This window comes from Melospiza georgiana, chromosome 1, assembly GCF_028018845.1.
Source record: "Melospiza georgiana isolate bMelGeo1 chromosome 1, bMelGeo1.pri, whole genome shotgun sequence".
In the NCBI taxonomy this organism is placed as follows: Eukaryota; Metazoa; Chordata; class Aves; order Passeriformes; family Passerellidae; genus Melospiza; species Melospiza georgiana.
This window is the reverse complement of record NC_080430.1, coordinates 146,453,131-146,467,939: the sequence shown is the minus strand read 5'-3', so window position 1 is coordinate 146,467,939 and position 14,809 is coordinate 146,453,131. Positions and strand designations below refer to the sequence as shown.

The 14,809-nt window shown below is 37.8% G+C and overlaps 1 protein-coding gene across 1 annotated transcript in view; it reads left to right on the top strand.

Moving 5' to 3' along the window:
* The first annotated feature begins 277 nt into the window (after nt 1–277).
* Nucleotides 278–14,809, top strand: part of LOC131092882 (dynein axonemal assembly factor 11-like) — a 51,968-nt gene continuing 37,436 nt past the window's right edge. Inside the window, exons 1-4 of the mRNA XM_058039847.1 lie at nt 278–516; nt 3,571–3,628; nt 4,686–4,895; nt 5,706–5,875. Of these exons, the coding sequence (XP_057895830.1) occupies nt 504–516; nt 3,571–3,628; nt 4,686–4,895; nt 5,706–5,875 (451 nt within the window). The 5' untranslated portion in view covers nt 278–503. The remainder of the gene's footprint in view (nt 517–3,570; nt 3,629–4,685; nt 4,896–5,705; nt 5,876–14,809) is intronic.

Genomic DNA, 14,809 nt, shown 5'->3' with positions numbered 1-14,809 from the left:
TTTTGTAACTGGATCATTTTCTTACATCAAAGCCTGCCAGGCTCACAAGTATTTCAACAAATGGAATGATTTGTATACACAACTTGAAAGTTTTCTGTGTGAGGTGGAAAAGCAAATCTGAAACAAAATTCAGTGTCACTGATGAGAAAATGTTCTGTCTTTGTTCTCTGCACGGTCATTGGGGCGAGACGTTGTTTGTAGTGGTTCTTCTCTTTCGCAACAGCCGGCAGGAGCGTTCCTGGGCTAATCTTTATCTTCGCTTTGCTCTTCAGAACAAACGCCTGTGATGTGAGGCGACTTTACAGGAAACGTGACCTCACTGGGGCTCTGTGCCGCTGATTGCACGGGCTGTTTTCGAAAGGAAACAGGGACTTGCTAGAGCTGCCCCGGCAGAGCCAGGGCTGAGCTCTCCCAGGAAGCTGCTCCAGAACAGCCCCACCAGCCGTGCCACGGGCTCTCCCGCTGATGAAGAGAAAATTTTGCACGCATGTGTTAATTGTGAAATGGATTTTCCAGGTTTGAAGGATTTTAGACTTATTTATCTGTTAATATATTTGCCAGCTGAGGAATAGCTAAGCTTTGGGTTCATTTCTGTGCTGCTCTTCAGGAAGTTTCGCGGTTTTGTGAATGTTGCTACCATTACCTGCAGGGAGAAAAGACAAAGCTGCTCTTCAAAAACAACTGATATGTGTGAACAAATAAAACGCTTTGTAGACTCTTGTGTTTGGTAGATAAAATAGAATAAAACTGGTTGTCTGGGTTTCAGGTATTTGAATAGTTAGCACAATATTTTGGTGGGTACTAATGTAAATATTTAGATTGTACGCTGAAGGCATCATTTGCTTAAACACTAATTTGACTTTTGGAGGGAAAGGTAGTTAAAACTGACTGGTTTGCACAATGACTTTTTGTTTATATTACAACATGAACTTTTCTGTGTTTTGAAATCCAAGGGGGGTTGCTGGCTTAAATTTTTATTTGGATTCATGACATAAAATGTTGCCACATTCACCTCAGATTGGCTTTTAGTGAGATTTCATAGAGCTGTTGTCTTTTTCTCATGCCATGGTTTAGATGTGCTGTGTTGATGGCTCATTTCATGGAGTACAGACACAGCACCACTCTCCATTGAATAGTGGTGGTCGAGAAGCTTTGTTTTGTTATGTCATTACTATGGCTTCTCACGCTATTAATAGCACAGAAATAGGACTGAATATTAAATGAAAGCAGAACACTGTGCAGCATTGTCTACAACATAATATTTCCATGTTTTCTACATCATTGATTGAATTATTTTCAAGAACTCTCTTCATTATGCGTGAGCCAAAAATTTTCCTGATCACAGGCAGCAAAAACATCTGTTGGACTGCCTGTTCCATGACTGTTCACAGAAGCCAGATATTATCGTTACTTAAAATAGTTTAAAAGCAAGTTACAGCTGCTTATTAACTGTTCTCAAAAAGAGGGAAATGCCTTGCCTCCCCTGTAGTATATCTGCATATGTATATTGCTCTCTTTCCTTTATAGAGATAAATATACTCTATTTTATCTTAAATTTTATTTCTCTGGAGGGTGGCAAATAAACATCCTGCAGAGACGTACCTTGCAAAGTTATGAGAGAATTCAAATGAGGAACAGAAGGACTGTGGTTTGTTCTGCCACTGCGATCAGCATGTGTCAACACTTTCTAGTGAAAGCACCACCCCACAGGAAAGCTGCCACTCCTAAAAGTTATTCTTTTTTAGACATTGCTACTTTTTATTTTCATCACTGAAAGAATTGTGTGTGATACAGCTGTGCTGTGGGTTTCAGTTGCTGGAAAGTTTCACTCTCAGATTATTAAAGAGTTGTGATAGATATAACTGATCCTGACATCTACTTCTATATATCCTTTTCAAACAAATTTGCCCTAGAATCAGTTACTTTTGCCTAAGTGAGAATACATTATAACTAATAATTTGATCTATATTGCTGATACTATCTTACACATCCTGATTTTCAAACAAGACAAAATAAAACATGCTTCCATTTCTTTTAAAACTCTTTTAAAGATAATCTATATTCCCTGTTACCCTATGGTGTATGAAACAGTCCTTTTCAAGATGTATGGAACATCACATATTGCATCAACTCCAGGAGCAAATAAATTTGGATACATTTGTCAGAGTTTTAATAAAAATAAATACCTTTTGGAGGGAATCTTTTTTGACTGATAAGACTTAGCATTTTGCTGGTTTTGGTTTATATCCAGATCTACAAACTGCTTGTTGAGTGCTTCCTGTATCTTCTTCTAGAGTTTGAATGCATTTCTTGGTTTTAAATGTAAGATTTTTTATGCATTTAAGAATCATGATTTTGTCTAAAATAAGAGAAATTCTTTCAGGAGGTAGTTGTATGTTAAAAATAGCTCTAATACATGTCAAACTATACACCCCTGGTCCCATTGTTTGTACAACTTGCTCTGTGGTGTTCTGACTGATGCTTCTTGATCTCTCTGTACCTTCCCCCAAATTCTTTCTATCTTCTCCTCCTCAAGTTATTTTTGCAGCCATTACAGCATAATTCATTCATGGTAAAGCGATTTTTTTTTTCCCGAAGGGTAGGAGAAGCAGTATGTATGGGACCAAGGTAATGGGACTGATTTGTGAAAAGTATCTTGAAGGTTTTACTTTCATCACCTTGCCTGGTCCCAAGGCTGAGTCAGCCTTCACACCCAGTCTGTGACTGACAACTGAGCTCCCAAGGAGGTTAAACAAGATTACCAAAGTGGAAACCCTGCCCTTCATGTCTTTTCTTTGCCTCAGCTCATAACTGAACACAAAACTAAAAAATTCTCCTCTCAGAGGTGAATGATAGGCATGTACTAACAGTGTTGTAAGTCTGAAGCTCTAAAGATTCAGGAGAGACAAGGTAATATAGAGAAAGATATATCCTTTATCTTTTTATGGACTAATAGACAAATTCTCCCAATGCATAGGCCTTGCTCATATTTTGTAAGATTGATTCTGTCAGGTGCAGAACATCCAGCAGCACTTTGCACACTTGAGCCATGGTAATCCAGACAAATCCTATTTCCTTAGTCTCCTGCCACAACATTACTGTCAAATATTTGTCACTGTAGCAATCCCTGTGCTCATTGTTCTATGTCTGCAATTTTCATCTGAAAAATATAATGTAGTGGTAATGGTGGCCTTTCCATTCTACTCTGTATCTAGTGCCAGTTCAGGTTCTAGCTTTGGCATGAAGGAAATTTCTGATAAAACAGCTTAAAATTACTGCAGTTATTTTATTTGTGTCCATAATTATTTCTCTCAAGTCTGTTATTTGGGCAGAGTACAAATATCTGATTTTCGGTTGGCTCTGATTCTGTCTTGTCCTGGTTGAGATGAGTTTCCTATAAACACTAAGTCTTTCCCCAGTTCCCTCATATGTTTTGTCTCCTCTCCTCTAATTCTTCCCTTAATTTTCTTTTCATTTTTAGCACTTTTTAAATTATCTTCTTGGTATGCAAAAGCTATCTGACAGTGAATATGATAAAAATTCCTTCTTATTTCACCTTTGCCTCTGCAGGTTCAACACCATTTAATGAAGAGCACAGACACAGCCTCTCAAGACATATTTTTCCAAGGTATTAGGAAAAGTTACACTTGCTTAATTTTTTTTTGTGTTTTGGCATAGATTTTGTAAAAGTCCTTTTTGGGCTGCTGAGAAATGTAGTGCTGATAATAATTTAATTACTGCCCTAAATGGAAGTTCAGAAGTACTGCTGTGGAGGTTGGAAACACTGGCTTTGCAATTACAGGGTTTTGGAGTATCTCTCTTCCATCTGCTTTTCCCTACACTGAAATTATGGTATCTCTCTGTGACATGCCATATGGGGTAGTTAAACCTCTTACTGAAACACAGGTCAGACACTAAATCAATCTGGTGTCTTCCTTTCTTTCCATGATGCCACTACATGGCAGTTTGGAACTCAGGGGAAAGGTATAACCATAAATTAAATTTTAATCTAACTAAGTAAAATGTCTACAACTTTTAGATCCTTTCACCTCTGTCATTACTCCCTTCTACTTTAAACACCAGAGAATATATTTTTCTGTGCTGTATTTAATCCCAATGTCAATTGTGTTTCAGTGCTGGATGGAGCTATCACAATGTGTGGGCTTTATCCCATGTTGTTCCAGCTGCATGGCATTCTAGGATTTGTGAGAATTAAAAGTCATGCATCCTCAAATCTTCACCAAGTATGGCTAGTTTATAAGTATGGCAAGTAAATCCTGCCTGGCTCAGGGGCACTCAGACTGTGCCATGTAGAGGAACTCAGAGAAGCCAAATACTGGAATGCCTCTGATGGCTCCAGGTCGGTGTAGGTCCAGCAGGAGTCCTTGGCCAAGAGCACTGCCACAGAAACACACTGAGCACCTCTGAGCTCAAGCTGGCTCCATGCTTCAGGAAATGCTCTCCTGGCATGTATCCCTCCTGAAATCTGAAGCTCTGGAACGTGTGATGCACACGTCAGCTGGCTGAAACCCCCAGTACAGAGTAATACCATTACATCCACGTGTTTTAAATCTATGTCATTACCAGTCCCCATCAGCTTGAAATGTAGATTCATTACTATTAAATCACGGGTTTGCCCTGTTCAGACCTTCCCTAAATTAGAGGCTTTCATTTCTCCTTTTCAGTTGTGCTTGTGCCTTTTTGGATGACGACCCTGCCTATGAGTGCTCCACAAACCCTCTGACAGTCTCCATTCCTGCGTGCCGCCGCAGCCCTCGACTGCTTTCCAATGGTTATTATGTTTTGACAGAGGACAGTTTTCTGTCTGATGGAGAGGGCAACATAACACTGACACCATCCCACACCACTGTTACATATAAAGAGAATTTAGTTCGGTAAGTGAATTATGTGCAGATTTTACTCCATGCTGGAGATTGCCTCCACATCTCTGGCCTTACCTAGAGGTCTATCTGTGTCTGTCTACATTTTGCTCGGCATAAAACCAGCATTACTTCTGATTGGGAACATCCAATTGCTTTAGAGAATGCAGTGAATGAAATGATCTGATTTTCAGTCACATCTTACTACCTAAAAACTCTTTAGTGCAGAGTTGTTGGTATAATTGGAGTTGGGTCAAATAAAGGAAAAAGAGAGAGCTACAGCTCATTTTGCCAATGGGATGTTACACTGATAAGGACTAAGAAAAAATTATATATATATATATAAATATCTTTGTCTAAAACACACACACACACACATATATATATAAAATAAAAAGGTCTGGTCCTAGAATTCTTACTCAAGGAAAAACATCTCATGATTCAGAAGAGCAACAATTTAGAAAGGTATGTAAAATGTAGTTCAAAAAACCTGGAGTTCAATAGATGTAGACTACCCCAAATCAGATACAGCAGTGAAAATCACAGGTAGCACTCACAGTACTATCAGAGAGCAGTAGCTGTGATATCATTTGGTACCACAGTGCCCAGTATCACAAGAGCATGATCAGCCCTGCTGTTAATACATTCCCTGACACATTGTGGTGTGCAGCAGCCACTCCTGGTGACATGCCCAGGGTCAAGATCAGGGCCAAGAGCACCACCCAGAACTTGGTTCTTTCATGTCATTCCTGTAAGCTTTAGAGCTCTGTCCCTGCTCAACAAGAATAATTAACTCCACTCCTTGGCAACATCTTTTCTTTCTAGGGTATTCAGGCGAAGGAAGAAAATCCGTCGCTCTCTTGACAGCTTGTTCAATCTCAGTGCCTCCAGCTCATGGCTCAGCTCCACCACTTCCAGCAGGATGGATTTCTCCCATGTAGAGGATCCTTGGCCTGATGAATGCAGTAAACTAGAAGCCAGTCACAGTGATGTTGGTAAGCCCTGATCAGGTACCTGGTAATCAGGATACAACATTGCAGTCTGTGTTTAGTGTGAATTGGGCATCTCTTTCTGGAAGTTATGCAGGTGCTGTCTGCCAAGGTGTGCAGGTAGAGGACAGAATGAGCTACAGAATTCTAAGGGATAAATAGAGCTCCTGGCATTACAACTGAGTATGAGTCTGCAAAGACCTCTGTGCCAAAAAGTCAATTTTTTACTGAATTTGAATGCAAAGTCATCACCAGGAATGTTTATTCTGGTGTAATTAATACCTGGCACTGTCTGCTTTCACCTGGCTCTTTCAATAACTTCATCTGTTATGCCCTATGCAGTTTTGTCTTTACTCTGCATATTTCCTCCTGCATACATTTGAACCCACCAATTCCCTACCCATAACAATTTGCAACCTCTCCTGTGATTCAGTAATTAATTCCTAAATTCATTAATACAAAGTCTCAGAGCTCTTCTTCTGTGCAATCTCAGTTATACATGCATTTCTTGTAGGTGATTCAGACTTTTCTTCTGAATATAATAACCATGTGTCACAAAGGCAAATTCCAGCATCTAATGGAGCATTTCTCACCAAAGATGATGAGTTTCTTCATTTTGAGGAACCATTTTGTGCTTCAAAATCCAGCTCTTCATTTATGATAAATGCAAATGAAGAGAATTGGAGCAATGTAGGTATGTTATGTTCTTATTCTGGCATGCCTCATTTTTAGAGTGAAGTGAAAATACATTAAAAATATGGATCTGGCCCCTTGCAGAATAGAATTTATTTACTAAAACATATATTTTAAATAAATTATTAAAAATAACAAAATCCTAAAAATTATATTCAATTACTACCCCCTGTTCACATCTTTCCCTCACCCATTTTTCAGAAAAAAAAAAAAGAAAAGAGGAGTGAAAAGGAAAATGGAGGAAAGGGCATGGGAGCAAAAACTAAAACAGGCAATTATGCAGAAAGGCTTGTTTTCTGAGAGCATGGAGGGCACAGTGTTTCTGTAGTTGTGGGGGAAAAAGACTCCTGAGAGACACCCAGAGCATGAAAATTAGGTTTCTGCTTTGAATCACTCCAGGCAAGTTCTCTTTAGAAGCAGCTGAAGAGCCTGGTCTCACAGGCTGAAGGTAGCCTTTGCAAACACCTCCCGTAAAATATTTACTTTCATTAAAATCCTTTATTTTCCTGATTTTTATTTTAGAATCCAGGACAGTGCAAAATGTCATTTCTCAGATGGTTGCACTGATCATGTGTTTAATCATTTCAGTATGTACAAGGTAATTTTTATTTCTTTTATTTTCTGTTTCTGACATGAGTGCATACTTCATTTCAACTGGTGAATAAAACTTAAATTAAGGGTCACATTTTCAAAGTTATATGTATCTTACTGTGAAAATGTATTTTCACATGATAGTCAATGCAGGCAAATATCTGAGCTATATATATATGCACAAAAATAAGAAGTATGTATGCAGAAATGAAAGCTACTTTGCCAAGTGTGCTTTGACAGGGGTTTTGGCAGGCTGAGAAGAGTCAGAATGGATCCATGTCTTTCTAAGAGGATTTTTCTCTCAGTCTGAGTGCTCAGGTCTTTCTTGCCAGGAGATTATCTTCAATAGTTTACGTAATTTAAAGTTTCAAATTACAGTTCACCTACCAGAGTTCAGAGGGTTCATCTGCAAGAACCCTTCCTCCTCCTCCCACTCAGGCTTCACCTCTTTTTACCCACTATGCATCCCTTAGCTTTTTTTAACCTTTCTGGGTATTGTTATGTTCTCAGATATTTTATGGGAGGACTGTTTGCCACTTTGTTCCTGATGATTTTAATTTGTAAGTATAGAATTTCTTTATTTCCAACATAATTTTTTTTACTAAGTCACATCTGAGGAGCAAATTCTTTCCTTGAATGTATATCCATGGGTCTTACTGATCCTAATAAGAGCACTATATGGTCAAATGGGGACAAATGTAGCCTTCAATCCATTACAGCATTTTGCATTTTAATTTCACAGTTCTTTTGTCCCAAGATGTTGCTGTGTCCTCTTTCTTCAGTCTCGATACATTTTTCAAAACAACTAAATTTTGGTAAGTGGTTCCAGTGCCATGTGATGAATAGAGAAATTCAGAAATTTTATATTAAGAAGAGGAAGGAGATTCCTCCTGTTCTTTTCAAGTCAGAAGGTGGGGTCTGAAGTTACTGATGGAGCATTTGGCTTTTCCAGTTACTGATTTGTATTCATAGAAACTCTCTGTTAATTCAAAAACCTGCCTTTTCACAATGTGGAATAAATGTTGTAGCAGAAAAGGGAGGCAAACCTAATCTGCCATGACATGATGCAGACACAGTCCAAGCAGTGGAATTTAAGATTCCGGAGGTGCACTTTCAAGCCTCGCACTGAAGTCCACTCCGAGGCCACCAGACTTAGCCTTTTTTTTTCAACTGGAAAAAAACCCCCAAAACCAGCTAATTGTGATGCTTGCCACATCACCAGCTTCCAGGGGCTACAGAATTGATACAATTTGGCCTTTCTAACCCAATGCACCATTAGCTCATGCATTGGCCTTCATGCTGAAAGCAAGTATGGATGTGCTGGATTTGTGAATTACCATTCTTTCACCTTTTTTTGCACCACAAAATTCTAAATGTTTAAAATACAAAATATTTCTAAGACTAAAAAGTTTGGGCTCATCTGAATTTTTATGGGCTGAAAGTGAAGCTCAAGAGGATCTTTTTTGTTTCTGAAGCTGTCGGGGTTCAGGACATCAGTGTATGCCAAGGGCACCAAGACAATCTGGCAGACCTCAGCCTTTGAATTGTGTACACTGGAAGTCACAAACAGCAAGGCACAACCTGGAAAGCCCCAGTGCAATGACAGCCCCATTTTCTGACAGATGATGTATCAGTTTGTTGCTGTGCCTCTAGTCCCTAAAACTTTGGTTCTACCAAAGCCACCAGGTCAGGACCAGTGTGTTGCAAGCACATGCCCCAAAGTGCTGCTTTCCCTCTTCCTGAATAGCTTTGCCTTGAGTCATAACAAAGCTGTTCTTCTCAAGAGAGAAACACACTCTGAGAGCTCTTCAGCAGCAGGCATACAGAGAATGCCTCTCTTATGCTCATCACAAGTAAGAAGTTACCTGCTCAAACAAGTAGTCCTGCAGCTTAGCTGAATTTGTCAAACAGGACCTACTGATAATATACAATACTTACAAGACACTGTGATTTAAATCAAGACATACAAAAATGTATTCTTCTTTTTTTTCCTCCACAGACAATAATAAGAAATAAAGAACAATTGGTGAGTACATGTTTAAGTTTAGAAAGAATTCCATATTTTTTTGGGAATGAGTCCTATTATGGAACAGGGTCCAAACATATCAGAAAGGTTCCATGGACTTTTCATTAAAAGAAAGTTTCGCTACAGGACCCTTGCCAGTTTTCACTGCAAATTATTCCACTTTGATGTCTACAATTCCTTTTGGATTGTGTATTTTCCTTCTGTTGTCTGGCAGCAGTGTCTAAATAGTGTAAGCTGTTAACAATTGCTGCGCTTCAGCCCAGAGAAAACAAGTTTCTCAGTAACAGGCAAAACAAGTCCTCCTTTTCCCAAGTGTGAACTGAAGAGCAGGACCAGGTGCTGTGCTGCTCTGAGCTGGTTGCATTCCACTGAAGCAGTGAAGCAGCATCAACAGGAATTGGTCCAGAATATCTGAAAAACACTTAGAGATTCTTCTATTCCCTATTCTTTTTCCTCATCCTCACACTCCAGTTTCTGTTTATCAAGCATTTCTAAGCCTCGCTGCAGCTCAAACCCTTAAAAGAAGAGCACTGATTTATTTGCACTTGGAGTTGGTCATCCCAGTCCTGGCTCTGTTATTTCCTTTGTGTCTTTACTTCGTAGTTAAAAGCTTCAGTTAAAAATGAAAAGAAGGAACCAAGTGGAGCTGTGCCCACTTTGTGTTCCTTATAGTGTGGCTAGAACAGCCTTCTTCATCAGTTTCCTGGTTGAGCGCAGTTCAGCTTCTGAGATCTAAAGGCATCAGCACAGCTGCAGACACAACCTGGAAAACCTTTCTTTCAGCTCTTAGAAGAAGGGTGTTAATTCGGAGAACAAAGCATTTTAGAAAGGAGTTCAGGCATTTGATCACTTTGCCTATGGTGCCAAAACGTCCTACTTGCAGCGTGCCGTGCTGGGGATGCCACATGTGGCACTTCTTAAAGGCAGTGGAACTGTTTATGTAAGGCTGAAACACCAGAGCTTGAAAGCTCACTCTGGTTTTGAAAGCAATTTTCAGTGTTAACCAAAGCAGGGGCAACAGGATGGAGCAGAGAACTTGGCACTTGTTGTGTGGCAGGACTAAACTAAACACAGGCTGACACAGGGTACTGCAAGACAGGACCTTCCATAGTTCAAAACATGCTTGTCTCTTGCACTCTTTTAATTAAAAACTTAAAAGCAGAGTTGTTACTTCTGTTCATTTTGAAATAAATTCAATAACAGTTTTCATTTTTCCTCCTCCTCCAATTTATTTTCATCAGCTCTTCAGCACTGAACTCCTGGATACCTCCTTATGGCCATGGCTACACACTCCTGTGGGGAAAAAATATAACAGATTTGATAGTATTCTTCCTCCAAAATACAGTGAATTTTAGCTTTATTTTTCTTCTTATCAAATGTGAGTGAGGCCTTACTTCTTGGTGACTATCTGAAAGAAATCACACAAAAAAATGCTATATCTGTAGTATCTTATCTCAATAATGAAAAATGTTCTACAATTCCTGTGAATTTTTTTATATAAAAATGATGTAATCTCATATTTTATGTATTAATTTCTTGTTACAACATGCTATCAAAGATAATGGATTTGGATAGTGGCTGAGTACCTGTGATAACTGATTTACTATGCAACTAAAACAGTATTTATTATACTCATCCTCATATTTACTTGTAGTTAATGCACTTGAATAGTATTGTGTCAAATAATTCTTTATTTAAAGTACAGAGACAACTGAGAGTAAATATCAATCTGTAAAACATGTAAATATTTTGTAATCTATTTCTGCCTAACATAAAAGGTCCATTACTAAAATAAGGATAAAAGTAAAGGATTATAAAGATTTTTAGTGTTTAAATAATCTCTTAAAATAATAATCTGGAAATTTAAATCCCATCCTGAGAGAAAAGACTAAGACTGTAATTACCCTGCAGTCATCAAAGCAATTATGCTGAAAACTAGAAAAGAAGAGTTCACTGTAAACTCATTAGTTCACTGTAAACTATCTAAGCAAAATCTGATTGAGATTGAAAGAAAAAAAGGTGTACAATTAATTCCTATAATCTGTCTGTTAATAAATACAAACTATAAATTAGAATTGTTCTGATCTGCAGTGAGGGAACTCCTGGGAAAATTTCTCAATTGGAGTTCAAGGACTAAAAATAAAATGCTCGGGATCTATTAAGATCTGATTTCCTTGATATTTGTGGATGTTGAATTAACAAAGTTCTAGTCAATTACCAGAATGGTTGGCTTTGGCAGTTCCCTTCTGTATACTCCTATGGACATAAAAACAGGCCTCATCTTTTTTCTCTGAAAAGAGGAACAATCATATGTTTCTTCCTGTTGGATAAAAAATTGAAGCCAGGATTTTTATGATGAAAAACTGAAAAAAAATTTCCAACCTAAATGTGTAAATTCAGAGTTTCAGAGGTAATGAGAATTTGCAGCTTCTGGTAACTACAGTATCAAGGCTAGGATAACTGTTGGAATATAATTCTCTCACAGTAAAGGCACTTATTAATTAGTGATTAACTGACACATATACTAACAGAGAAAACAAATAGAATTTTATGGGATTTTTGTCCCCAGTGATTAAACATTTACTCCCCTTTAATATAGCACCTTATATTACCATCTTTTATTTAAGTTATATGGAATAAACGGCATGGTACAGAATACAGGTTATGACCACTTAGTCCAGTTCTGCAAAATCTGCTTTTTGATGTACATTTTTATGTATTGGCTGCACTATTTTGTAAAGCTCTTTGCACAGTTCTATATACACTGAGCAAAACTGGTACTTCATTTATATTGTTTCCTTTTTTCTGGTTTCTCATGCTGCTTCTTTCCCCCCTATCTCTGGCATTTCTGTATCAGTAAAGTGGTTTCTGTTCTCATTTCGTCTTGTATTTGAGAGTGTGTTTCAGTAATGAAGATTGTTATTATTAGAAATTGCATATATTTCAGTGAATTTCTTATTTGTGAGTTCATGTCCTGCCCGGCAGGTTGTGCGCTCTTTGGGGGAGGGATTTTTAGTACTTTAGTGCAAACATAAAGCCTTGTTTTGTACTGGTGACTACATTACCTAGCACCATAGAAAAATAAAATAAAAAATAATATTTGAAAAAATGGTAATTCAATAGGAAATAAATAAAAATACATAGGTGTAAATTCTGAGTGGGTATTAATGAGCTGATTAACACCAGCTGAGACTCTAAGCTGCAGCATTTCAACAGCTTTGTCCATGGATATCAGTTTTCTGGGGTTGGAGCACCTTACATGATTGTATATATGGATAAAGTCAAGACATGTTCAGAAAACTTCTGTATTAATAATGCTATAAATGCTAGCATTGTAATAATAATGCTATAAAGCTTATTTTTGTCATTACATAGAAATATATATTGTGTTGTTTTACACATGTAACAAATAAAATTGTAATATATTGAACTGAATGGTAAATTGAATTTCTTCATGACAGTCATGCCAGAGGTGACTTTTTCTTCTCTTCTCCAATGTCCTGTTTGTAATATGGTTCTTTATATTATCTCTGGCATGTACATTGCTTCATGCTAGGATTTCAGGCTTGTGCTGCTGAAAACTCTTGGTACATAATTTAAAAAGGAAAAAAAACCAACAACTGTGTGAAAATCAAGAACACAGCAAATAACACACTTCAGCACCCAGCTTTGCCCTGTGTGTGCCAGACCACCAGGTGAGGACCAGTGTGTTGCAAACATGCTCCAAAGTGCTGCTTACTGTCTTCTTGAATAATTTAGCCCTGAGTCACAAAAAACCCTGTTCTTCACAAGATAAAATCAAACACATTCTGAGAGCTTTTCAGTCACTGGTGTACAGAGAATTCTACTTTTGTGCTCATCACAAGTGAGAAGTTACCTGCTTGGAGAAGAAGTCCTGCAGCTGAACTAGATTTGTCAAACAGGACCTATGTATGTACTGATTAAAACAAACTGTGGCTTAACTCAGGACATTGAGGTGCAAGGGTTTGGAGTGAAGGTGAGCTGGGGAGAAGGGACAAATAAAAGGAAGGTGGATTTAGATTTGTCATTATGTCTCTCTATCCTACTCTGTTTAATTGGCAAAATGTTAAATTAATTTCCCCAAATTTAATAAATTTTGCCCATGATGGTAATTGTTGTGTGATGTCCCTGCCCTTATCTCAATCCATGAGCTTCTTATCATATTTTCTTCCCATCTTCTGTTGAGGCTGGGAAGTGAGAAAAAAAAAGCTGGTGGGCACCCGGCATTCTGCCAAGTCAACCCACTCATCAAGTCAACTCACTTATTTGGTAATTTAATTAATTGCAGATTTTATATTCCTTTCTCCAGAATTATCATCCAAGATACCTGAAAAAAGGAAGAACACTTTCACACCTTGATTTTAGCTTAACCAAATAACATAGGCATTTAAATGTAATTCAATGTAAACACAGGGTTTAAAATACTGTACGCAGTGAAAACAAGATTTTTTCCTTGCTTGAAATTAAAACTTTAATTGTGAATTCTGCTCCCGAGTGCAAAAAAAAAATATTACTAGCAAATAATTATTATTTGATGAGGCCTGCATTTTGACATAAATATGTAGGTAGGAGGATTAGTGATCTTTCTTTAATGTCTGTGATTCTGTGCAGGGGCCCTGGGCCACATCCAACCATCTGTGTAAACCTCGCTGTCGTCTGAGTGGAGTTGTTCCTTATCCAGTCAGATAGGCCAGGACACAACTATGGGAAAAAAAGTGCATAAACTACTCCTGCTTCTTTGTGTCTCGTCATCTCCACAAATCTCAGGAGATTAACTCAATGGCACCTTCATATTCCTCAATATAAATAGAAACCAGCAGAGTGGCTGTGGGGAGCTGCACTTACACACTTACATCAGAGGTAAACAGCTGAATAAATGAATTTGATCATTGTGAAAATTCCTACAGCCTTATTTAAATTTATAGGTGAATTTCCTGTTAGTAAAAGATGACTCTTCAGTTTGATTAGACCTTTAGGTTAATAAAGGCAGGTAGGAAATACAGAATGACTTTCCTGATGCCACCATTTTGATCCGATGCCAGTTGTGATCCAGAATTGAACAGGCTGGGCTGGGAAGTGGTGGAGTCACCATGCCTGGAAAAATCTGGAAGAGGTGTAGCCCTGGCACTGGGGGACATGGTTTAGGGCTGTGAAAAATGCATATTTTATGACTGGCTTTTTGTAAATATTAAAATGAATATTATATGGGTTGTGTTAGAAAGTGTGAAAAATGCATGCATTTTATGATTGGCTTTTCGCAAATATTAAAATGAATATTATACGTGTTGTGTTAGAAAGTAACGCTGTATTAATTCTCTTAAGTAGTGTGTAAAATATAGTTTTAAGTTATAAAAAATGTTAAATTAGAAACTATGCTATGTAAGATACCTTTTGTAAAAGTATCTTTTTTAAAGAAAGGGCTTGCAGTGAAATAGCCACAAGACACCTAAATTTTTCAGAGAAAAAATAATTTATTGCCCCATTATCAGAAAAAATGAACTTCTTCCTGCCTCAAAGGTGCTGTTAGGATTCAGAGGAAGAAATTGACCATGACCAGACAGAATCTTGTATTGGAATAGAATTTATGCATCATGTATGAAGTGTATAAA